The sequence below is a fragment of the Chanodichthys erythropterus genome, chromosome 17 (genome assembly GCF_024489055.1).
Source record: "Chanodichthys erythropterus isolate Z2021 chromosome 17, ASM2448905v1, whole genome shotgun sequence".
In the NCBI taxonomy this organism is placed as follows: domain Eukaryota; kingdom Metazoa; phylum Chordata; class Actinopteri; order Cypriniformes; family Xenocyprididae; genus Chanodichthys; species Chanodichthys erythropterus.
Genome location: NC_090237.1, coordinates 19638787 through 19665581, shown reverse-complemented (window position 1 = coordinate 19665581; position 26795 = coordinate 19638787). Strand labels below are relative to the sequence as shown.

The following is a 26795-nucleotide window of genomic DNA, read 5'->3' as shown; positions in this document are numbered from 1 at the left end:
AGACGGGATTTAGGGACGACAGTGGGAAGCTGCAAGTGGAGGGCAAGGGAGATCTCCTCCAATGAGTTCCAGATGCCCCCCAGTTCCAACTTAGATAGATACTACAGGCTGGAGTATTCTATGTGAGGCTTAAACCTGGCTCTGTTTTAATGGAGATAGACGGCTTTTTATGTGGAAAGTTAAATCGCATGAATCTTATAGGTCCAGTTGGTCTTTTTATGTGCTACCAAAGCTTTAGTTTAAAAAAAAAAAAGGCCGGCTAAGTTTTGATCAGATGACAATGAGGGACCTTTTTAAGTGATCCTAGATTTATCAGATGGGATTTGGTAAGGGCGAGTTTTTCAGTTTTTAAAAGCATATTAAAATACCACATGACACTTCCTGTACTTGAACCCAGTCAAAAACAGAACAGCACACCATTGAAGTTATGTATAATACAATTTACCTCATGCTCATGTGTCCTATTATGGGATTCATTCTTGGACTGTGTATCACTCATGTAAATCAAAATGTTTTTAGAGCATTTCAAAGACCCAGAATGTGATGTTCTCATTTCCTTCCTTGCCTTAGATCTTCTTGGTTTCATCAGCAGTTGAGTTCTTCTCTACAATCAATACCCTGGGACCCATTCAGAGCAACTGCCTGTCCCATTTGCCTTTTAATGTCCCTTTTTATTTTTATCACATGAAGGTAATTTTTATTTTATTTTATTTTTTTTGGTTATGACTGTTTTCCCTTATGTTCTAAAAAACCCTGCGTTATACAAATCAACTCAATTTTACTTGTTTGTCGTTAAATAAAGTTTTTAAAAAATCACATCACCTAGAACTTCTGTTTATCAATGAATCATAGATGAAAGCATAGTTTAGCAGACTCTCTTATCCAGTGTGACTTTAAAAAAGTCCTTGTTTTCATATGTCAAAACATTACAGCCTATATAGCGTACATTCATTGTAGCATAAATATAGCATATTTCAAGTGATGCATCGTTATAAAATAGATTTGAACCAAAACAAAATTCAGCAATCTTTTATTATTATTATTATTATTATTATTATTATTATTATTATGGCTGATAACTGATATATTAAAATTAACATTTATTTTGTAATTAATCTGTTAGATAATGCAGATAATTAGACATTTTCAGTCTAGTTGAGTAACAGCTTGACAACAAGGCAAACACACCTCAATAACACAAAGTAATAACACAAATATCACAAATACCACAACTGGAATTTTATCATCTAACATAAAGTTGAGTTGAAATTTGAGTGTTGTCTGTACATCATTATTTAAATGTTGTTAGTTATGTTAAATTAACCATCATATAGCCCTATTTGGTTTCTATGGTCTGTTCAAACAGGAGGTCTTGAAAACAATGCTACATAATCTCATCATTCGAGAATAAAAAAGGTACAGCTTATTCAACGTGTGCAAACAACTGAAATACCTATGGAGAAAATTAGTTACATGGTGAATTGTCTTTTTTTGTCAGATTTGTCAATTTAAATGACAGTGAGTGTAATTTCACCATTATAAGTTCTTAACACTTAACACATCCTGTTTTCCTTCATTAGAACTGCAGTGCTTACCAGTAATACCCCATCCTTTTTGAATTTGACTTGTGGCTGCCTGCCCACGAAGGCTGTTTTACATTGTCGATCTCTTAAGGATTTTTTCTGTTCTTCTCTTAATGATCATTCTTTAAGCTTCCATCTGGTTGCAAGGAACTTCTCTGATGTTGCATCGCACTAATTGAACAAATTTAGACAATGATTTTGTGCCAAACTCACAACTCAGACACTTTGGTTCTTGCCCATATTGTTCAACCAGCTCTACAATCCATTTGCAGACACAGTCCAACAAAGATGGTTGAAAAGTATAAGACCCAATCCAAGACCAATAAGATGAAGATTTGTCTATATTTTGTTTTTGTTTTTTTACCACAAATATAATTTTTATCACTTGATTATGGAAGACGTGTGTATTTAATAGCTTCATTGTTGTGATTTTATTACAAAGATAGTAGCAATTGCATAGCATCAGTACATTAGCAATTCCAGATAAATTCAAAATATATAAAATGGGGGGTGGGGGGGGGGGGGGAATACAGTTTTTTGTTTGTTTGTTTTGTTTGTTTGTTTTATTTAAAACTTTATTGCATTATTGGGAAATAATAAGGATCTCTTAATAACTCCAGTCAGTCTTTGGACTTGGCATAGGTTTTGCACACTCTAACATTTCAAGAGGAAAAAGGCAGCAACAATAACCAAGTCTATTTAGGTTAACTAACAACTTAACTTCTCAATATAATCCACTTACTTTTTGCACCCAATACAAAAAAAAATAATAATCTCCCAAGTGTAGCAAAATTCAGATGGCACATTTTGTGCTTTATACAAAAATTCAGCACTGAAAAGGTTCTTCTTAAAGGGAAATTCACCCAAAAATGAAACTTCTGTCATTAGGGGCTTTTGCACCGGGTAGTTCTAGGAACTTAATTCTAGGAACTAGCCACCAGGGTGGTTCTCCGAGAACTAATAGTTCCCCTAGGGCTGTTTTCCTGGTTGCATTCGCACTGCCAGTAGGAACTATGAAGTGACGTAAGCTGCACTTGTCGTTGTGACTTTTGTTTTGATGGTGTGGCGGACCTTTATTTTGACAGCGCTGAGAATGCCAGAGCCTGAGCACTCAGTGCTCACATTCTCCGTCTTCATTAGTTTACGATTTCTTTAACAGCCTGTCTAATATCTATGTTATTAGAAAGAAATATTTTACAAAGAAAGAAGGCGGTATATGGACATCAATCACATGGCAAACGCTACTGTTTTTTCAGTGTCACTAGCCTAGCAGAAATACAATCATGTTTCACTTGGTCCCCTCAAAGTTGCGTTGGATTTTCTCCTTAACTTGAGAGGTCCATCTATCATTGTTTTCCATGTTCGTAGAGTTAGTTTGTGGAGTAAATATATAGGCTATAAACTGTGTGTACACTGCTTTTTTAAAAATGGCGGTGTTTCGCATACGTCTGGCCAATCAACATACACTTTCATCACTGGTAGTTCCTATAGTGCTGGTTAGACCCTACTCTTAAATAGGAGCTCATTTAGTTCCCCCTAAAAGGAGTTCCTAGAACTAAAATCGTTGCTAGTTCCTGCTGTGCGAACACAGCAAAATCCGGGTACTTTCAACAATAGTTCTAGGAACTATGAAAAGGTTCCTCTGGTGCGGAAGCCTTATTATTTACTCTCCCTCAAGTCATTCCAAACTTGTATGATTCTTTCTTCCCAAAAAAAGATATTTTGGAAAATAATATAATGTTCTGTGCAAGTCAATTGTGTTCTTTGGACACCCATTGACTTTCGCTACAGTATATGGACAAAAACAGCTGACCCATTTAAAAAAAAATATATATCTTCCTTCGGGTTCCACGGAAGAACAACTTTGGAACGACATGAGAGTGAGAATTTTCATTTTTGGATGAATCTCTTTAATGCCAACAACAGTGCATTAAGTAGGTTGTTTGTGCTTGGCTTCACCACCTGCGCATGAACTGCAGTTCTCTCAAATTCAAATAAATATACAGTGCCACAAATTGTGGGCTTTCTATACTATGAGGCTAAATAGATTTATGGCTTTGCTTTACAATTTAGCATCACGGCTGTAAAAATAATCTCATTGCAGTTGTTGTTCAGAGAGAGTTTGTTTCTCTAAACTGAAGAGGAATATAGTTGTAGATGGTGGCTCTTTAACTGTCAGTCCAGTGAGGCCCAACACTGCTCAGCCCTGTTTGGTACTGATAGGCTGGTTCTCGTGTCGAAGTAGGGCTATGGTTCGGATAGCCTGTGAAATCCCGTTGTGAACGTAATGGCGATCCAGGCCTCCTATGAAACAGCGAGGAATGTGCTCTGTCGCGGGGGACAGGGCCGGAGGGGGAGGAGGATGCTGAAGATGCCGTCGGTGGCAACACCCGCTGTGTGGTAAACGTGACTAGTTCGGGAGGTGCTGGATGTGGACGCTGCATGGACGATGAGTGGTGGGGAACCGCGGAGGCTGTGCTGTTGAAGTGGGCAGTGAAGGGCTGGTATTGCATAGACTCCACAGTTTGCATGCCGTAGCGAGGATACGGCTGCACTGACGCCCACATATTGCAGTTCAGTGACGGGGCCGGGAGGTCATCTGTACCCACTGCGCCCCCTGCCTCTCCCTCCATTCCTCCATACATGCATGCCTCTCTAGAACCTAAAGCCTCACTGCAGTATGGATGGGACAGCAGAGGTGGATCGTAGGAAGGAGGGGAGCGGAAGTAGTGCTCCTCAGAAACCGCAGAGGCTGTTGTGTCAATATAGGGTCGTTTGCATCCCAGGTCCAAATGCCTTGTGTTATCTAAAAGGAAATATTATATAATATTTGAATCCACAACTTTTGTAAATGCAAGAGATTTTGAAAACCACACTTTAAATACATGCATAATAATTTGTCAGGATTAGCAATGCACCTATGCTGATAATCTTATCGGTGTTATGTTACGTTACGTTACGTTACGTTAATCATTAAAATAAAAAATATAGAAATTTAATTTATGATGCCTAAAGTCTCTTGAAGCATTTAAAAGTACTGATTATAATCATTTTAAATGCTCCAAGTAAATTTAGGCATCATAAGTTTTTTTTGTGTGCGTGTGTGTGCGTATTTTGATGATTATATTATTCATCAAAATACAAATATATACACATACAGTATATATATCTATTGACTAAAGATTACATTTAAATGTTTTTAAATTATTAGTGCTTTTAAATGTAAACTTTTAGTGAAGGTTAGATGACTGCACAGGTAATCTTAATGTAAAATATATAATATATATATATATATATATATATATATATATATATATATATATATATATATTATATATTATATATAATATATATATATATATATGTAGTAAATGAGCATAGCTGATATTGATTATATAAAAAAAAGACCCATACCTATAGACCAATAACCGATATGCTATCAATATTGTGTGTCCTTAGTCAGAATTAACAAGTCTTTTGTACAAAAAAAAGCCTTGTACCTCTGTGCTTGAAGCAGTGGTAAAGAAGGCTTGATTCCCTGCTAGATGGGAAGGAGTGGGAGAGAGCTTCTTGGGTATCAGAATTCGGCAGGGCGACGCCACTGTCATACTGATAGTGAGAAACCACCTGTGGGTGGCTACTCAGCACACCTGTACCCAGTTTTCCTGACAGATGGCCATGTGATGAGATAAGCCGCTGCCGGACCATGTTCTTAGAAATCACAGGGTAATCTTTCCTAGGAAAATGGGTACTAGATCTGTAAGATATCTACAATCTTTGGTACATTATGCAGCATATTTTTAATGATAATCTTACCCTTGAAGTCTGGACACACGCAAATCGCCCTCGTCACTGCCACGGAATCCTTTGGCAAAAGGATTGTTCTCAATTTTTAACTGGGTGATCTATGAAGAAGCAAACAAGTTAGCAATGTTTTTAAAATAACTGCAGGTGTTTGTGAGACTGGGCAGGTTCTGCTGGTACCTTATGGTTCTGATAGGATGTAACAGAGATGAAAGCTGTCTCATGGAAGACATGAGTACAGTAGGCTGTGTTCTTAGAGCCAAAGGCATTGTTCTCATCAGCTTTCACAATGTGTAACCTGGGCTGGTATTTGTGCATTGAGTTCAAGATGATCTGTGAACAGAAATGCAAGCCTGCATTAGGATAGATTGAGAAAAAAAAGAAATTTTCCATTATTTTGTGTATACAGATGCATAGTTATTACTTTCAACTTCTCATTAGTGATCATTTGTATTTGCATGTAAAGTGTGGTTCTAGCACAACAACTTTATGAGACATGCAAATGTTAAGGAATTCTTTTACATTCATAGAATATTGAATTTATGGTTTGAATTTGATTTATTTGCTTCTATAAAATATTAAAATAGCTATACAAATATATGTGATATAAATATATATTTTAAAATATATTCATTGTAATTGCTTCATTATTTGATTAAAAATGCAATAAAATACAATAAAACAGTAATATAGTGTGTGTGTGTGTGTGTGTGTGTGTGTGTGTGTGTGTGTGTGTGTGTGTGTGTGTGTGTGTGTGTGTGTGTGTGTGTGTGTGTGTGTGTGTGTGTGTGTGTGTGTGTGTGTGTGTGTGTGTGTGTGTGTGTGTGTGTGTGTGTGTGTGTGTATTATATATATATATATAAATGAAATGAAATTTTATTTAATAAAATATTTTAAAATGTTATTTATTTCTGGCAATTAATGGCAAAACTGAATTTTCAGCATCATTACTCCAGTCTTCAGCGTCACATGATCCTTCAGAAATCATTCTAATATGCTGATTTGGTGTAACATTTAAGTAACAATTCTTTCAAAATAATGCCAAAATGCCCATTTTGTCAAGTATCCTTGTAAGCAGTCTTAAATGAGTTAAATAAAGTAACACAAAGAGTTTCCGTATCATGTGCGTCAGATCTTAAAGTGACAGCAGCCTAATAAACCTGCTACAGTCTGCCATTAATGTTAATCAAACAATCAAAGGGGGAGGGGGGGACACTCACTGCTCTTAACTGAATAACTTTTGTAGCTAATAAAAATTAATCTATATTTTAATCTAAATTATGCAGCAGAGACTAAAGTGTTAGATAACTGCTTTGATTCTAGATATTTCCTACCTGTTAGATCAAATATTTAAAATATACTGTATTTATGTTGTTGAACAAACAATGAATAACTGTATTTTCATTAACTAACGTTAACAAAGATTAGTAAATACAGTAACAAATGTATTGCTCATGGTTAGTTCATGTTAGTTAATACATTAACTAATGTTATCTAATGAACCTTAGTGTAAAGTGTAACCTAAATTTCTAATGCTGTGCATACATAAATACCTGTATGTATGATCCTTTCAATATTTACAGAAAATATCCGAATGTACAAAACTGTACGTTGAACACTACTGAAGATGTTGATGTACAGTATATATTAATGTGACAGCATCAATACATATGTCAAGAGGTTCTGTTCTGTGTTGTATGCAAGTAATCCAATTGGATCCTTTGTGTATGTGTGTTTGATCATAGTGTTCTAGCACCAGTCTGCTCAGTGTGTCCATGTGCTTGGTGTTCAGTGAAGCGTTTAGTTAGGGACATCCCCAACACAGATCTGTCAGGGCCAATGAGCATCAGGGCCTTTCCCTTTGTTATGTCGACTCCCAGACTGAGAGTGAGGCAGCTCTCCTCGTTGCTGCACTTTTTTAAGAGGAGTTAGGAGCACTAGTGCACAGAGGGCAATGCCAGGTCAATCCCCCCCCCCATCACAGACACAGACGGTAGCCTCAGCCAAATGAATGGTTTGAGCGCTTCGTTTGGTGAGTGCAGACACATGTGACCTTTGCCTGGTTGGCTGGCTGGCGTCTTGAGGTAATACCATGTGATATGAGCTGCATTGATGATTCAGATACAGGGATGTGTGCTGTCCAAGTATATTAATCAAGCATCTTTGTCAGATCAATGCAGACTCCGAGGCTGCCTTTCATCTCCCTGTTTTCTTTTAATGTAAGATCTATTTTTGAGGATTGTGTCATGTGACCTTAAAGCTAGATGGCCCTGCATTGAGAAAAAAAAAAAAAAAAAAAAAAAAAAAAAAACATGCGCATTCAATCCACAGAGAGCTTATAAATATCTTTGGGTGTTGGGTGTCTGTGTGGTCAGTGGCCTAGCAGAAGAAATCAAAGCGTGGTTAATCACAATTTAAAAGTATCTATATAAAATTTGTTCACTAAAACAGAAGTATTTGAATTTGGTCATGTGATGCTTTTTGTTATTTGATGCACTATTTCATGTGATGTATCATCTTTGGTAAGCTTTTGTTTTCTGTTTCAATATTTTGAAAAGTAGAATCCATTAAAAAAAAAAAAAAAAATATATATATATATATATATATATATATATATATATATATATATATATATATATATATATATATATATATTTTATATATTTTTTATATTTTATATATATATATATATTTTTTTTTTATGGATTCTACTTTTCAAAAAAAAAAAAAAAATAAATAAATATAATATATATATATATATATATATATATATAAATATATATATATATAAATATAAATAATAATAATAATAAATATATATATATATATATATAATATATTATTTAGTTTTTTATTTTTTCCTAGTGTTAGTGTATGTTTTGACTGTGACTTTTGTGGTGTGCACTAGCGTGGCTACAGTGGCGGCCTGTAATGGGGCTCTCAGCCAACCGTGGTTTCCCTGCTGTTGTGGGCGTCAGTAGAGCTTAGCAACCTCTTTCCCTGCTCATTACTCGTCCTTATCATTTCCTAGGCATTCAACTAATCCTGACAGGCCAACTTTGTGTCGTTCTGACAGGTTATGAACCTAATGAGCTTGCTTCTGATTTTATTAGATCAGACAAGCTTGGTCCACAGGCTCCTTTGGGTAGCACTGCCATGATCAGACTCACCTCTGCTCCACTCTTTCTCTTATCTTTCCTCCTACTTTCTCAAGTTTGCCCTTACCATAATGGTGTATTCATTCTGAACCAAACCAGACTTTGCATTTCCATTTTAATTTTAAGGAAGTTGAATTAAAATTAACTGAAATCGTTTACATGTATTTTTTTCACAAAAAAAAAAAAAAAAAAAAAAAAAAAAATACTTGTTTGTCAAGATTACATTTAACTTTTTGGCTTGAAATCCTTGCTTGGAGGTTTAAAAAAAAGTCTTACAGACAGACAGATTTATGGAAATATGTTACAGAAAAGCACTTAATTTCCAAGAATTGTATTACCTGTTGAACTTCTTTGAATTGCAGTTCAGTTAATCCCACTTCCTGTGGGCTGTGGCTAATTCAGTTGAAATTTCAACTCATTCCAAAGGCAGTTAGTTATTAAATTTAGATTTTTGCCCAACCCTGCTTATTAATAACAGAAAGGCTTTTTATGTTCTTAAAAATTAGTCCACTTTCAAATAAAATTTCCTGATAATTTACTCACCCCCATGTCATCCAAGATGTTCATGTCTTTCTTTCTTCAGTCGAAAAGAAATTACCAGATGAGGAATAAAGGTCTTATCTAGCGAAACGATCTGTCATTTTCATGTATATGCTTTATATAAACAAATGATCGCCTTTCAAGTGCTTCCGCCAAAACCACACTTTTGTATTCTTCAAAAAGCTTATGCTGTATGTCCTACGCCTTCCCTATTCAACTTACGGAAAAAAAATGGAACTGGCGCTTTTTGAAGAATACGAAAATGTGGCTTTGGCGGAAGCACTTGGATGGCGATCATTTGTTTATATAAAGTATATACCTTTACATTTTTTTAGAAAATGACCAATCGTTTCGCTAGATAAGATGCTTATTCCTCGTCTGGTATCATTTAAAGCCCTTTGAAGCTGCACTGAAACTGTGATTTTGACCTTCAACCATTTGGAGGCCACTGAAGTCCACTATAAGGAGAATAACCCTGGAATGTTTTTATTAAAAACCTTAATTTCTTTTTGACTGAAGAAAGAAAGACATGAACATCTTGGATGACATGGGGGTGAGTAAATTATCAGGAAATTTTTATTTGAAAGTGAACTAATCCTTTAAGCAATAGCACAGTATTTATTTCCAGTGAGAATCAGTCACAGTTGTCTACATTTAAGGCGACATGATATAGAAAACCATCCGATCTATTTTCTATATGAATCTTATTGATCTTTTTGTGACTGATGTATCTATTCATTAAAAAAAAATTGGAGCACGTAATTTTTAATTAAATGTCATTGCGAAATCTTCTCGTGAAACGACATACTTCTCCAATCATTCCGCCCTCTTAAACTGTAGTGTATATTTTCTTTTGAATTCAGTTCTTCCTCTATCCAATCAAACACTGATGGATTGAACTAAGCCCCTTCCCTATATTTTGTCCTTTTCCATAACTTTGGATGAAAAATACAAAAAAAGACTTTCGCTACATCACGATTTTAAGCAAAAATTGTGTACCACCTAGTCTACCTTGTAAGTCTCTCTTCTTTGCACCCTGCAAATCACAAACTTTAATATCACATCTCAGATTTTGGACACTCACATGCCCAAAAGGATCAAGGTGGTTGTTTGTGAGCTTCAGCTTTTGAAAGGAGACCAGTTGTCTCATCCAGTGGGCCCCTGTTGCAGGAGAGTCTGGGTGGACGTAGAGTCTTCCAGGCATGGCTGGCTCTGCTTTTCCTGCCACCATCCTATGGAGAAGAACAAGAGCATTTTTTTTTTTTTTTGACATGAAACAGCACTAGCAACATTTGCAAAAGACCTGTAGCTTACAGTTGTTGGTTTGGTGTGGTGAATTAGGCTCAGTCCCCCAGAGTTTCTTTTAGTACTACATAGCTTTCCAGCACCTCTGACATCATGCCATAGCGCTTTTAAAAGAAAAACAGTTTTTCGGTGTTGCGCAAATTCTATAGCATATAGCACCAGACTACAGAAAGGCTTTATGCAGAACATCTGCACATTAATGATCAGAGCATGAGTGGTTATGTCCATGACATTTCGGGATTACTTCCCAAAGACTGGTGGCTGCTTTGACCATAACATCACTGCTAATTGTGTGCCTCGAAGGTGTCGCTGAAGATCTCCAGAACCAATGCTGGCAAATGGTGGAATTCCAGTCTATCCCACAGATTTTGAAAAATGCTCATAAAATACTCGTTCTTGTGACAAAACATGCTATTCATTTAGATTTGCGTGCCATCGTTGTGTTGGGGTATTTTTTTCCATGCTGGATACATTATTTTATTTGATTATTTGTGGTGCCGATAGTTGCATGGGTGAATAATGCCCATATCTAGTGTCATTGCCAGAGGTAGAGGGTCAAAAAGAGGACAGCATGCATAACCCAGCTGTTTTAAGCCCATTGGTTTTGACAGACTGCCTGCTGTGGCTTACAGTAATTAACTGTGTGCTAATGACAATCCACAGCCAGAACTAGCATTGCACGGGTAAACTGATGTAGACTGCATATTGTTTGCTAATAAATATGGCTGTAATTTGAGTTTCCTTCAGTGTTGGCCTTTGCAAAAGTGTTTTATTGGATGAATTACCATTTTATGAAAAGACTGTTGGAAATTAGGCCAATGCATTCTTTTTGTGATGGGATTTAAATATTTACCAACATTATATTCAGTATTTCTAAGTATTAGTACGCTTTTGACAATAATCATTACTTCTATAACAAAAATATATATATTATACTAATAACTATAATCAGCAATTCACTTTTAGTGTGTTAAAAAAGTGTATATCTGTACTATGCAGATAAAACGAATTGTGGCATTTGCCCTCTCACATCAACAACCTTAGCTTAACATAGACTGGAGGAGACGGCAGAATATAAAACAAGCTCATTCTTGTTTTTTCGCAATGTAATCTGGATAAGTGTTTGTCCAGATGCTTCAAGCGAACGGTCACTGTTCTGATCCAGTCACATTTGCTACTGCATGTTACAGCAGAATTTCCAAAGGCTTAGATTATCCTTAAACAACTTTCCAGAATGTGGACATTCAAATGATGCTGTTGTGAGTCAGAATGAATGTCTTCCTCTGCAGAAACATGAAAGATGGATAGAGGGATGATAAACTCACCACTTGTTGTCACAGAACTTGTACCGATGGTCATCAGCTGGAATGATGTCAGTTAATAGGATGTATTTGGTCTTTGGGTTCATTCCTGTGACTTTAACTTTGTAGCTGGGGAACATCCGCCTAAAGAGAGTGCAAATTATGTTATCAGGGTTTAAAATAGTGCCTTACCATTGAAAGATGATGAAACATAGAAAATAGAGCTTCATAGAGCTCCATCTCTTCGGGTGTTGTACATGATGAGAAATAAACAACGCTATCTCACAACCAACTCATACGTATTTTACGAGGTGGCTAATTCGTACGACCTCACTCGTACCAATTCATACGATTTGTCTAAACCCCAGTGACGGGGCGAATTTGGAAACTCGTTAAATACGTACGATTTAGCAAAACACGTACGAGTGAGGTTGTACGAATTCTTACGAATTAGCCACCTCGTGAAAATACGTACAAATTGCTGTGAGATCGGTCTGGAAATAAATGTATTAATTAATTTATTTGTAAAGACTTTTATATTTTTATAATAGTAACCAAGTTGTTTTTATTCACTTACTACTGTACTTTTGTCCTTAAATGCCATTTAGATCTAACTTGAAAAATTGGTGTTAATGCGCTTTTGTGCTCAGTGAGGTCATTCTCTTTCAATCGCATCTACACAGGCTTATCCCATTTGTGTCATTCAGGTATCTCAATGTCATCTTTATTGCTCACTACATAACAGCATTTTCCTTCAAACGACTTAGGGCTGGGGTGCGTGTGCAACAGCTGAGCACTGACAGTAAGCATGGATGAGACTGTCTTATCGGCTCTTTCGAGGGTTTTAACAGGCCTTAAGTGCAAGAGAATCACGGGAAGTGTTTGTTTTGGGTGGATGAATACACGATTAGTGATCAGATAACAGCTTAACCTGTTTTTAGGACAGATTAGTTGTTTAAGAAGCACAAAAGGTCACTTAAATCTCGGGGAATGCTGCGTGGTCAAGCATCCCCAGACAATCCTCTGCAAAGCATCTCACACAAACGGCTCTACTATAAAAGGCTACACTTCAAAAAATTCATAAAACCTAAAGCATAAAATGTAACTGTTATCCTCGACAAGCCCATATAAGGAGTCATGATCTGTACCTGGTACTGATTTGCTTTTGGGCAGATATATATTTCTAGGGATTGACTCTGTTTTGAAAGAGTCGCTCTATAACATGTGGGATCTCCATTTTGTTCAGATACAGGAGAATCCGAGATGACAGACAGGATATGCTAATATAGCAGACGCAGTCATAAAACAAATCAATGGAGCTACCTTCAGTAACCTCTTCACATGAAAAATCCAAAAGGCTCTCTTTTTTTGATCTCATCTGCAAAGTTGCAAAAAGATTGATTCCCCTTATAAACTCTGAGTGCTTTTTTAATGGCAGGTCTTTTAAACAGCGGGCAGCTAAACAGCCCCATTGCACCACCCCACTCCTCCAGAAAAGTTCCACTGCAGTGCATTACTTTTTTGGGGTTCCACCAGCAGTCATACATTTATTACGGCAAATAAATGTGCACTGAGCTGAATCATTTCATTGCATTTGCAAATGCAGAACTGCTCAGGCCTGCACTGTGTAAAAAAGTGTCCCTGAAAGCACTATACCTCTAATACCCAGAGGAAGAGCTCAGGGAGAGGTAAAGCTCTATGTCTGGCCCAGGTCTGCAATCCAATCAATGTAAATCACTCTGGGCACGAACCTGGTAAAGAGGTGCTTTAAGCCATCAGGAAGATCTTAAACAAACCTGTCCACCAGGCTACAGATGATGTCTTTCCCTATACTTAATTATAAAAATTGGCAAAATCTTATTTTGTTGTTGGATCCGACATTGTAAATATTTTACAAGGAGTTTCAATTAGGTAACATTTGTCAATACCTTTGGTATCATGAACTAATAATGCACTTGTAATTGTAATTGTGTTTTGATTTGTATTTGTATTTTTTTAAAATCTAGGTTAATTATAAATATAGTTAATTGATTATTTTGTTCTTTCATAATAAATACATTTATACAATTAAAAGAATTAACATTAACCTGAATGCTGTAAATCATACATCATACATCACAGGTAACTAAAAATGAAAAATTACCTTTGTGATTACTTTTATAATACTTAATGCATTAACTAAATAAAATTACTGTAAAATGTTACCTTAGTATTACATTAAACATTACAAGAGTTCTTGTGTGTACTTTTATGTATGCCTACTGAACATTTAGACATTTTCAAAATATGTAAATATATCTAAAATAAATTATTCATGTTAAGAAAATACAGAGAATTTTAACCAGTATTTACAGTACTAACAGTGAGGATGTAATAAATCTTGAGTTAAACACATTTACTCAAGACTCACATGTAAACACCTGAGGGATGTGTAATGCTCTTTCCATTTATGCAACACTTTGACATAATGGCTGCCATGCACAGTAGATCACATGGTACATGTCTAAAGGGGCCTTACAGTGGCTCTGTGACAGTATTCTGTTGCTGTAGCGAGTCATGTTGGAGCGCTGTTCTTGGCATGGGAACAGCTGTGTGCACCATTTACTTTACTGTATAGTCGTCGTCTTGTTGCTTAAAGGGATAGATCAAAAAAATGATTTCTATCATTATTTATTCACCCTCATGTTATTGCACATGACTTTCTTCTGTGGAGCAAAAAAGAAGAATAGTACATGTCAAGTTTTAAATACACTGTGGGAGTGAAATTTCCTTCAAGTGATATGATTAGTTTTCTTCTTAGTAAAAGCACTGTTTATGGGTGGGCCTGCGCTTCAGTGTATATGTGTTTGAGGACGACAGTGAGAAATAGCAAGTATGAAAGTGTATCATATCGGTGTCAGCATGTGCATTATGGCAGCTGTTTCTTTTAGTGCTTTTGCACGCCTGCTCTTTCAGTGATTCATGCTATCCAAAGGAGCCGGCAGAGCGCTTGGATCAAAAGAAGCTAGATGATGAAGCAAGAGGGGTCCTTAGGGCCTGGGAGATGTGATCGAACAGGGCACCGCGCTTCACTCATCAGCCTCGCTGATGCCTTTTCTGACGGGCTGTGTACAAGTAACACCAGCCGGCTGCTTTCAATAGTCATGTTTAGTGCTTAGTACAGGGCCACAGACGTGCACAATAACAAGATGAGTTGGTGTAGCAGAGTTCAGCTCAGTTTCATCACTTTTTCTTCATCACTTTTTTTTCTGGGTTCAGTACAAGCTCAATCGACAGCATTTGTAGCATAATGTTAATGTTGTACCACAAAAACAAAATGATGTCAAATTTGACTTGCTAAAACTTTTTGACTTTTTTAAAGGATTTAAAAGCAGAAATATTAAGTTTATAATTTTATTGATGCACATAATTCTTCTGGGGGTTTAGCTGTGAAACTGTTAAATCACTTTTAAAGACATTTTAGGGTTTATGCTGTTATGTTGTCATGTCAACTAAGTTCTTAAATTGAATATAACTTTTATAGCATTATAGCATTTTTCACACTAAAATTATGTTAACACGCACATTGTGTTTATGTCTTGTGGCTAAACTTGAAACGGTGAGAGCATTTTAATGTTTACGAATTGGCCACATTTACTTTTACACTAAGTGCATCACTGTAACCTAGATTTTGTCTTTTTTTTAAGGGGGAAATTAATTTTCATGGTAATCAACATTATGCCACAAATGCTGTTGTTGACTGAGCTTAACTTGTACTGAAGCCAGAATATTTCTTTAACACTATGTATGACCCACTTTCTCTGCGTAGCAAGTAGTGCAAGTCGTATGACTGTTGGATTGTTTTGCATTGCTTACGCTAAACTAAATCGCTTTTTTGATTACAAAACCTGTTTTAGTCTTCAGGTATCACATAATTTCTTTTTAAATTATATTATTATTGGATTTTCGCCTTATTTGTGCAATTCACAGAAGCAAAATACTGTCATATGCAATGTTTTTTACTATAGCACACCCAATGAATTTTATATAAGAGTGTATTCTTCTTCAGCGTAAATGTATACTGTCAAACGGCATATACCGTGCAGACGTGGCTCAAGCCTGCTATGTAACACAAGACCACGATGAGAATCATTGCATGAAATTGGCCCCAATTTTGTGTAATGGGAGCCATCGTGAAGAAACCTGGCGAGTTTTCTCAAGATTTACAGTTCGGTGAATGGCTGTCTAATGTCCTACAAGTCATATCCCCCAAAATAAAATGAAACGGCTAAAAGCTCTTCCTACTTCATGGCTCGATTGACATATTGAGCATCTTTAACAGTGCCTGGTGTCCATTATACACTAAAGTATGTAAAATGAAATGAGCCCATCTGTTGTTGGAGCTATGTGGAAGTACAGTCTCCTGTTCTATGCACAGCTGTCTGACTGAACAGTGCTTGGCTCTTCAAAGGGTTTAAGGATTCCTGGAGCACTTTATCAGTTGGACAGGGGGAAGCCCATCCCTCACAATGTTACAGCATTAAAGAAAAATTGTGGTGACCTTTTGCATTTTCCACAGAGAAGTGCTGAGAAACTGCTGGCTAAGACTGGCAGAGAGCATTGACTCATTCTCTGCTTAATATCCAGGGTCCTGCTCTTAATCCACAGGGCACATTAAATCTAACACACGGGGCAGCCGTTTGTGTTTTCAATTAGATATTTGTAGGCACAGGAATTCAGCCTTCCTTTACCTTGGTCGCATAATATTTTATAAATACTCCATTAAAAGCACTTTAGCATTTCATTCAATTGAGCGTCTTGGTACAAGGTTTCACATTTGCATTTCTTACAATAAGCGAGGTTGCAAAACCACTTTTCTCTATGTCTGTGTTAAAGTCTAAAATCAGGAGTATGGAAATGACGCTCTTCTTGCCTGCCTGCTTTGGTGATGATCATCTCGGTTCCGGCCTCGTGGAACTTCTTCCATAGTTCCCTGTCGTGAAGAACCACTTTGATGTTTTCAATGTTCTGAAAGAACAGGCAAGAAAAAGATATATGATAATGAGTCATTGTTGGCTATTAATATTGCTCAAATGAAAATAATAAAAAAATATTATTACTATAATTCATTTTATTTTGTGTTTTATCATTAAGTCTGTTATGTTACATTACATCTCTTCGCAGAGATGAAGACGTACAAGTCAGGAGTCATTAAAAGGATGTAACTGATTGGCTACCTGGTCAGGCTCATTGTTCTGGGGAATGCTGGGAGTTGTAGGCAGGCTTAAATGTGAGGAATCACTGGCAAGCTCAGGACGCCCACCCAACTGGGCCACGGTCATACCTTCATCAGCCACAGCTGAGGCCTTCTCCTGTAGCATTTCTGTAAGATCACAGAAATATTAGTTAAATGATGGCCTCACAATTTAACTTTTAGAATAGGAAAAATGATTTCAGGTTTATATCAAAAAATAGAAACCAGGAATTTTCCACTTTTTTGACAAACAAATTGTATGCCCATTCATTTTCTCACCACAATAAAATATACTTTGTGATTAAGATGCCAAGAAAATAATAAATTCAATAATAAACTTTATTTATTATTATTTAAAATTAATTAGAATTAGTTCACAAGAAACTTATACAAGCACACAGTTTACACACACACACACACACACACATATATATATATATATGAACCAACGAAAAAATCTAAACTTATGGCGTGTTTTTAACACAAGCTAAAAAAGACCTAATGATATATGTATAATGAAAATACCACAGATGCCATAGTTCCTCTTTGTTCTCTCATAGCCTGCTGTAATTGATTATACACACACACAGACAAGACATGGGCTGCAAAATTTGAGAAATGACGTACATTAACATTTACATTTCGTGAGGGAAAGTCTGTCCTCATAACATGGCCTGGCCTATTCATTTCAAGGAAAAGGGTCGAGATCCGTTTGTTCTGAAGTATCGCAAGATTAAATATTTACACTTCCAGCATTCGGGCACCTCGGTTTTATGGAAGCGTGCTAAACACTGCTGATTCCATTAAGAGAGGTCACAAACTTAGCCCCGCTCTCACGCCCCTTCTCTGCTCACGATCAGACATCACACCAAAGGTATGTCTCATTACTATACTATAACACACTGCCTCCAGAATGCTGCCTATCTGCACGGCGGACACCAAACCGCTCTCATGGTGAAAGCCACCTCCTCCCACCCGCTCCTAATCTCACGCATGTAAACAATGTGAGTGTGCGCCCTTCAGATAAAAGGAGAAGAGCGGGATTCCGTGTAAACTCGGGCAGGCATTTGCCAAAGCTAATAAAGATAAAGTCTGACAGGCACCGTGAGGCTACAGCAAGTCAACCCTGGACTTTTCCAGTCCAAAATGTGCCTTTCACTTACACTGTTTAACTAAGCCCAGTGAGCGAGAGATCTGTTTACATCTCTGTCACCCCAGACATATAATCCGCTAAACTATTCCTGGCAGATACTGCTCTGTGCACACTGGGCTTGGCTGGCTATTTCCAGTGTGTGTTGTCCGAAATGTTCGACACCAACCAAATTTCAACTTATTCCTTCTTACAAAATTTGAAAAATAAATAATAATACAATTGTTTGCACTATATTGGCCATGCATTTGTGGTCAGAATTCATCCTAGTTCATTGAAATACCTTTTGGAAACCTGGAATGATCTCTTGCCTGATGGGGGTATTACGGTTTATTACAGTTATACTGTTTTGATGCATGCTATAATAGCGGCCCAATATGTTTTGGTCTTCCATTTTGTTCTGTACCAGAGTGGATACGATGCGTGTTAGAGAACAGTCCTGTTCACTACTAAAACAGCCATGTTTTCCTTACTCGAGTATGGTGATATTCTACTATATTTCTTCAATGATATTTTGCAGCACATTAAGTTTAGTAAAGTACGCTCTTCTTATCAAGAACCATTTTGGTTGTAGTGTTCTTGAGTTAGTTATAGGATTCTTTGGAGATTACAAATGTTTTTGATGTTCCTAAGATTCGTGTGTTGGTTTCTGAGCTCTTTAAAGCACCTGTAGATGGTTTTCTAAAGCCCAAATTGTTTTGGAACTTAAAAAGGCATCAGACCCTGTTGTATTCTAATTAGAACATTTATTTTTAACATTTATAGGCTATGTTATTCCATGACTGCTTGAATGCTGTCAATGTCATTTTGACATAAAAACATATGCTGGAAATGAGCTGGCCCCCTTTCCTTTTTCTTTATCTATTTGAATTCAATAGGATTTGGATTTCCAGTGTTTTTGGGAAATAGTTTAAGAATTAGTGTGGGGGAAGACGACTTTATAGTATAAGATAATAGTATAATTCTTAGTATAATCTGTCAATTAAATAATTTTATTTTAGATGTGCTTTGCACTTTTGGTGTGATATTAAACAGTGCAACTGATTGTACATTTATTATTTATCAGAGATGTTATTAGCTATTTATATATTGAATTATTCAGTCTATGTAATAATAGGCCTACATGATTTTCTTTATTTTATTAATTTATTAAAAAAAAAAAAAAAAAAACTTAAGTGAATTTCACCTGCCTAAAATTAAATATATTATTTAAAAATTATTATTGTTTTGATTTGTTTTAAAAAAAATTTGAAGCTTAAATGCTGTATATGTATATATGCGAATATATTTGTTCTTGTTCTTTGTCACGCTTCTATTTATTTACGACATTTTTTTACATTTTCATTTTGTACATAAGAATATTAAGACATTAAAATATTAAGGCACTTGTCATCTTGTTGTTTACCAAGAATGCTGTTGCCATCCGAGTGAATTAGGCCTTAGGTCTTGCTCCATTCCTCGAGGCAAAAGGATGGATCAGGGATTGACAAGAACAAGATCAAAAGTAACTGTATTATCAGATATTCAAATCTGTGCTCCTGGCAATTCATTTAAAATATTAAGCGAGAACGCGCATACAGGCCGCAGTGCTTTCTTTTCATATAAATCACATTTACACGCACTTTTAAATAACCTACTGCAAAAGCATCTACGTCAAATGTTGTACAAAATTACAGTATTACATACTGCAAAAGCATCAAGTATAGTACAAATATATGGCCTTTTAAGCGTCATAATAAAGACAATAAAAAGGCTACACAGTTCACTGAACAGTAAGAACATGGTTGTTTACATCACTCGCTAAGACGATCTTTAGTTATTGTTAAAGAGAAGTCCTAGCCAGGATTTTATTTATGAAGGACTGACGCCTTCTCGTTGATCACTTAATTTGATAAAGAAGTATATAGATTAACTGCGTCTAATCGTATTACCGCTCTGCATGCACATATAAGAGAAGGTTCAGTCCGGTACAAGGATTTCAGAGCAGCGTGAAATGACCTACTGACAACAAATGTAATGTTACCTCATAAAATATTATGTTCTGAAATCCTCCATATCATTCCAAACCGCAATAATCTGTCCACTGCGACATTACAGCAGGAAGTTACGTCCCGTTGTGGCGTTGAGTCCAGTGCACTAGTAGCTGCTCAGCATCCCCTGTATCTGGTCATGAGCAGACAGAGCTGTCTCGTCCCCAGAGTCTGCTTCTGTTCAAATATCGCCGCGAGCCTGGTGGTAACACCGGTGAGTGTTCGTCTCAGAGGCAAATGGTCACTACGTGATGTTTTCTTGGAAACACCGAGTATCCACAGGACAGCTTGAATTGTTAAAACACTGGGGTGAATATCTTGGCTCTTTCACTCATTCCCTCCTTCCCCCCGCGCCTCATCGCTGACGTTGCTCTCAATAACACCAAACCCCAAACAACCCGATGCGCAGGGTTCACTCACACGACTCCAAAACGAATGGTCCTCTCACGAGGAAAGCAAGTCTACTCATCGTAAAACATGACTGGTAGACTCGTCTCCTCGTTCTCCCCCACAATTATATTTAAACATGTATGAGGACAAAAAAGAATAGCCTATACAGTAAGAACGTTTGAAATGATGTGATTTTCACTGTATGGACAAATTAAGTTTCCTGTCTCCAAATTAAGTTTCTTGTCTTCTGTCCTGTCTAAAAATGTTTTTTAAATGTTTTTGTTTTGTATTGTTTTTTGTTTGTTTGTCTGTTTTTAATGTTGCACGGTATTTTATTCTAGGCTATAGTGTGGGATAGTCATAGCCTACTCATTATAATAAAAATATTTAAAGTATGTAAATTCGACTTTCCCCCAAATAACTTTCGTTTGGTGTACTATTTCCTCATACATTCCTCATATATATATATATATATATATATATATATATATATATATATATATATATATATATATATATATATATATATATATATAATCAATTGAATTATGAATGTCGGTCTGCTTTCAGTGTCCTGCTGTCATTGCGATTATGCCAAGCGTTTTAGACAACAATTGAGTTTTTTTTAAATCTAATTTCCATGAAATTTGCCTTTAATGGAAATTAGAATTACAGAGTAAAACATCTCAGACAGCAATGTGAACGCTGAAGATCATATAGGTTAAATATAATTAATGTTTAATTATATAATAAAAATTTATTCTGTTATTATCAATTTATTTTACCAGTCATTATTTAAGAATATGAATTCAGAAATAATGTTTTCAGAAATAACCAGGAATAATGTTTTTATAGTTACTTTACTGTTATATTGGCAAGTCCAAGACTTTTCCTCCAAAAAACATCATCATGACACATCATTGCGTTACACTATACTGAAAGATCCACAGCATCACACTTGATACCAGAATGCACCTGAAGGCTGATCAAGCTCATCATCAGATCTTTATTCAGTGATGTTAACAGAGATGAAACATTGTTTGAAGAACAAGATCATTACTCGAGATTTCAAGTTAGGCAAAAGTGCTTCTAATTAAAGAATCACCCATTTATGCTGGGGCACAAACAGGCTGAACGTTAGCCACGTCTATATAACAGTGTAATTTTGTCTCTGTCATGAGCTTTCTGTCAATTGCACAGTTTAACATTGTTCCATTTTTTTCGCATATTTGTTCCGCTTATAGGCTCTTCTGTTTGAATTTGAAATCTGCTGAGAATTTCGTTTAAACATTTCCAGTGAAATATGGTTGCGGTTTTGGAGTAAATGGGTCGAAGCACGAGGCTGAAAGATCAATAAATCACCTGGAGAAGTTCGAGGGCCGTGGGAGCCTTGACTTATATCTTACTGGTGACATGACCAAATGAATGGCAACAGCCAGAATATGTCCTCAGACGCGTTTGTCATTCTCGCCAGTGTAATTTTCCAAACAGGTTATCGGATGAGAATAAACGCAGGAATAAGGAAAGACGGTTTTCTGTTTTAGGAGATAGGCCTCAGTCATGGGTGTGATGATACAGGCTAGGTTTGTTTGTTTTAGCCTCTTAGTGGCTACAGTGATAGCGATTCGGACCACACAGGCCTATTTAATATCGTCTAGATCTGGACAAACGTGTTTGGTTCATTTTAAAAGGCAATCTCATACTGAATATCAGCTAAAACGTTTGCCACAGTGTGTGATTAAATATATGTTTTTGATTAATTAAATAAATCTTGCAACCTGACGCTTATAAAAAGTTTTCTGTTCTACGTTCGTTCAATAGCCTTTAGCGTTTAATTTCTAAAGCTTTTAATAGCTAATTCTTCAAGACAGACATACTATAAATTATAATATACTCTAACAATAATCATAATAATTATTATAGAACAGACTAAAATTTAGGCCTATTTACATTATATTGTTGGTATTTATTTCCATGTTTTTTTTGTATCTCACTGTAGGCTCTTCGTTATCTTCAAATAATGAGGATCCTCCTTCCATAAAATACTGCTGTAAACATAATCTTTGATCAAACATTTAGTCATCTCTTAATGTAGGCAATGTATCTGCAACAAATGTAGCCTAATAAGACTTCGCGTTTACGAAATGTCAGAATGTTCACGTGAAGGCCCACCTGCTTTATTTGACGCTTCAGACTCAAATAATTAAAAAAAAATACCTTTTTTTTTTGTCAATAGATTTAGGCCTATGAAATAGAGTATAGGCTACCTATACCTACCTTTGAAAAGTCGTTACGTTTATTTGACAGAGACATTAAAAATGGCATCAAACGTCCATAATTGTTCACATAAAAAATAATTTTAAAAAATCAATAAATAATCTCATAAAAAATAAAATAAAAAATATAAAATCTCGTAAAATTTAATTCTTGAACATTTCAACTTTTTTTAATTCTAGAACTTTTCTCTATTCTTACCGAAAAGTTGTCATAGCTTAGAGCAAAAATAAATAGCTTAATGTTTGTCATCTATTTCACAACTAAATAAAACCTTCGCATCCCTACATAGGCTGGAAGCATGAAATATTCTCGTGATGAATAATAATCTTAGGCAGGAATTATTTGCTGAAACCCCCATGTATTACCGTTATCGCACGTGATTGAAAATAATTGGTCTTACCTCCACCTCACTGATCTTGACGCACTTTCTGTGTGTGTGAACCTCAGGATGAGACTCGCTCAAGATGGGCGCTTTCTTGGGGATCCTCAAGTAGGCAAGTTATACCTTAGCGTGCTATATAAGATGTCTCTATAAAAGGGATGATTTTTTATAGGGGATGAATTGAGCTGCCTCTCTGAAAGGGAATTTAAACTTCACTCACTCCCACCGTCACGTGGTCTTGAAATTAGGAACAGCAGTAGGGTTAGTTTATGTACTGAGGGCAGGGTGTTACCGAATGGACACTGAGCGATGCTCTCAAAACTTACACGTTACAGTTGATGCCTCTCCGCCAGACCTTTAGTTTCTCGTTTACTCTGCCTCACGGTAAATGTTGGCCGTTAACAACACTATTTCGAGTGGGGGGAAAACAGAATACTACAAAAACAGTCCTTTCATTTAATAAATAATAATACAAACGTGATGAACATTCAAAATTCACGTTGAAACCTTGATTATTAAAGAAAACTATAAATATATATAGGCTATCAATTAAGTTTTACAATGTTTTGCGTTGTTCCTCTGGGCTTTAAAAATGTTTAATGTTTAATCATGTTTGAACACGTGAAATCGAATTTAGCATGAAGAGTTAAAAAAAAGTAAACATCTTGTAGCCTATGTCTAATTCATTTTAGCTTTAAATTATTATTAATAGCCTACATAAACCTTGATTTTCTATTTTCTTAAAGAATGTCTTTTCTATACTGTCATTTAAAAAGAGAGAAGAATAGTGTTATTGTTATGATTCTTTTTTATGTAGGCTATAGCTTGTCTCTAAAGTCCAAATACATTTTTTTATAAATTATAATTATTATTGTAAACATTTACATTATATTGAATGTAAATGTTTAACTATTTATGAGTTATATTTATATTTGTTAGCCTGTTTATGAGTATTGTTAGCCTGTTTACACATTAATTCTGTTATATCTATTATACTATAAGGCTCGCTTTGAATTTTTACTGCAGTTATGTTTTTTGTTGTTGTTTATTTTTTTCAATATCTCTTTTTTATTAGATTTTTTCCCCCCATTCTTTCATTTGTCTCATTCTTTGTTTCTTACATTAAAATAGTTTGACTAAAGAGTTTTCCATCTAATTGCCTGATTTCTGTCAGTTGAATGAGAATCCTTGTGGAAGCATCAGTGAGTGATTGATGCATATGGGAGTGCAGGCTCGTTTTTCCTAAGAAAAACATTTGCCTGTATAATTGGTCATGGGCAAGAGGGGTCTCCGCTAATAAACAACAAAGAGTAAGGAGGCTGATGGGGGGGTCAGAGAACCCCCTCGTCCTACATTTCTCTATCCCTTTTTCCCTTCTCATACCTGAACTCTTCATTCAGTACTGTGCATTATGGTCTTAAATATTTCCAAAATCCTCCTTATGTCGTCTTATCCTGCACAGATCCAGTCTCTTCACACTGGTTTATACTGTGGTAACACAGTGCCCAGTATAGTGTCTTTGGCATGAAATTATCGGGTGAGGATGCTCTCATCTCTTCTCAGCTTGCTGTATTTCTCAGAAGGGCATTATGCGCAGTTGGCTCTACACTAGGACATTGTCTGTGCCCGGCGGCAGATAGTCAATACAGAGTGGTGACATCACAATGGCTTCATAGTAAAACCTCAGACCGACCCGCCACCCTGGAACCAGCATAACCCCATACTGCCACAGTCATTAGCTCAGATGTCTGTGTGCAGTCAGAGTGTTTAGCGGGCATGCTGTGTCTTTTCTTCCACCATTAGCCCTCTTCCCATAAGCACCCTTCCTGTGTGTAGAGCAGTGAAAGCTTGGGAAGATTTTCACAGTACAGCAAGCTGGCCCAGGTGCAACTTTATGTTTTTGCTGTTCAGGGACTGTGTCTTTCAAAAAGTCATGTGAAAATAAAAAATGAATGTATGCTTTTGAAAGAGATTTTTTAGAGATGTTTAAATTTAGCAACCACATTTTTCCGTTTTATCACAGTTGGTTTAACAACTTATGTATGGTTAAAAGATCTAGGCCTGGTTTCGCAGACAAGGCTTAGATTAAGCCCCCTTAGCTTTTATAAATGTGCCTTAAATAACATTACTGGTGTGCATCTTGAGACAAAACACTGCCTTTTAAGATATGTCAGTGCAAGTTGCTTTCAGTTAAAACGTGCATTTTAGTCTGGGATTAGGCTTAACCCTTGTCTGTGGAAACCGGGCACTAGTGTTCGAATGTGTTTGTTTAACTGGGCAGTATTAATCTTATCATTATTTAATGTAAGCCAGTGGGTTTTGCCAGGTATTATCAAATATTTATTAATTCTATCATGAGCTGCACAGTATGTGAACCATCTGATCAGTCTTTTTTTTATCAGTGAAATATCACTAGCAGAATTAATCAGTGTTATATATAAATATATACAGTACTTTACTGTAGTTTTGTATGCCTTAGACTCTTTTAATAATCTTTTAATTTCTGATTTTTACTCGATTCAACATAAACATTATTGGATTATATAATTAAGATAATTATATGAGGTGTATATTTCAGCTCGTTAGTATTCATGACACCAAACGTCATGAAATATTAATATGGCAATTCTGGCTGTTCAGTTGTACGGAGGACTAGATAAATTGCCTCTCCGTCATTGGACTAATGCAGCACTGATCAGTGGGAAAACCATCTAACCACAGATGGTTTGGTTTTGCCTTTGACACAAAATTTGGCCTACAAATATAGTCCTGAACATTTCTTGAACGGGTGTTTTTTCAACACACAAAGAAATACTAAATGTCCAATTAAGGAAAAGTGACTGTGTCTGATTAAGCTGTGGTTGGATCAAGTCTGATGCATTTCTAATCACTCATTTTGGTTGGTTGTGGTATTTTATGTAATTGAAAACATTTGAAAATGGTCTGGTCACATTCCTTTTTGATCTCATTATGTTATTAAAAGTTATAATGCAAACTGTTACAAAAGATTTAATGGTCAGCCTAAATGGTCAAGATTAATTTACATGATGTGCTGTAGCTAACTTTACCATTCTAAACTGATCATTTATAAATGTATTCATTTTGCCTCAAATCAACTTTTTTTTTTATTATTTATTTATTTTTTTTATCAAAACATGTTGTACTCTTACACAAGTAGAGTTATTTGTGACATTTTAACCTGAGAGGCAAAAGAAAATAGGCTGGAAATGACCAAAAAATGGCCGACTTTGGGCCATATACTGTAACTCTAGTCATACAGTCACATGGTGGCATTTCATCATCAAAAACAGACCGTTTATACACAGGATTTGGTGTAGAACAAAACATCGAGCAGAGGCTGTCATCGAGTAAAGGTGCTGTAGTACAAATCTTTTTAAAAACTAAAATGGTTTATTTAGCTTAACACCCATGTCAAACTTAGTGGTCACAGGCACTACCTATCTGTACACGGATAGATCTTACAGTACGATGATCTCATATTTGCAGTATGATGTAGCACATATGGTTGTTGGGAAAAGAACTGTACAACTTTGAGTTTTAGGGAAAGCAAAGCTGAACTAGTTATACACAAATACACCAGCCGCGGTTTGTCCAAGGGCAGGTGAAAATAGTCATCCAAAA

The 26795-nt window shown here is 36.0% G+C and overlaps 1 protein-coding gene across 3 annotated transcripts; it reads right to left on the bottom strand.

Annotated features, from left to right (window-relative positions):
* Positions 1–1284: 1284 nt before the first annotated feature.
* On the bottom strand, positions 1285–23309 carry tbx4 (T-box transcription factor 4). 3 transcript variants are annotated; one of them, XM_067365306.1, is made up of 9 exons: positions 23172–23309; positions 16908–17053; positions 16604–16698; positions 11716–11835; positions 10170–10317; positions 5568–5720; positions 5400–5488; positions 5084–5319; positions 1285–4389 (listed from the first exon to the last, which is right to left on the bottom strand). In XM_067365306.1, the coding sequence occupies exons 2-9, from the start codon at positions 17049–17051 to the stop codon at positions 3752–3754; spliced, it is 1623 nt and encodes a 540-aa protein (XP_067221407.1). In that variant the 5' UTR covers positions 17052–17053; positions 23172–23309; the 3' UTR covers positions 1285–3751. The 3 variants fall into 3 exon arrangements, with proteins under 3 accessions (XP_067221407.1, XP_067221406.1, XP_067221408.1); XM_067365305.1 differs by lacking the exon at positions 23172–23309 and adding an exon at positions 20098–20506; XM_067365307.1 differs by lacking the exons at positions 16604–16698; positions 16908–17053; positions 23172–23309 and adding an exon at positions 14210–14602.
* Between the last annotated feature and the right edge of the window lie 3486 nt (positions 23310–26795).

Coding starts and splice junctions, on each gene's coding strand:
- tbx4 (XM_067365306.1), bottom strand. CDS start 17,051: ATGCTACAGGAGAAGGCCTCAGCTGTGGCTGATGAAGGTATGACCGTG. Junction 11,836..16,603: donor ATCATCACCAAAGCAGGCAG/GCAAGAAGAGCG, acceptor CACTCTCTTTAG/GCGGATGTTCCCCAGCTACA. Junction 4,390..5,083: donor CCACTGCTTCAAGCACAGAG/GTACAAGGCTTT, acceptor ATTTCCTTTTAG/ATAACACAAGGCATTTGGAC.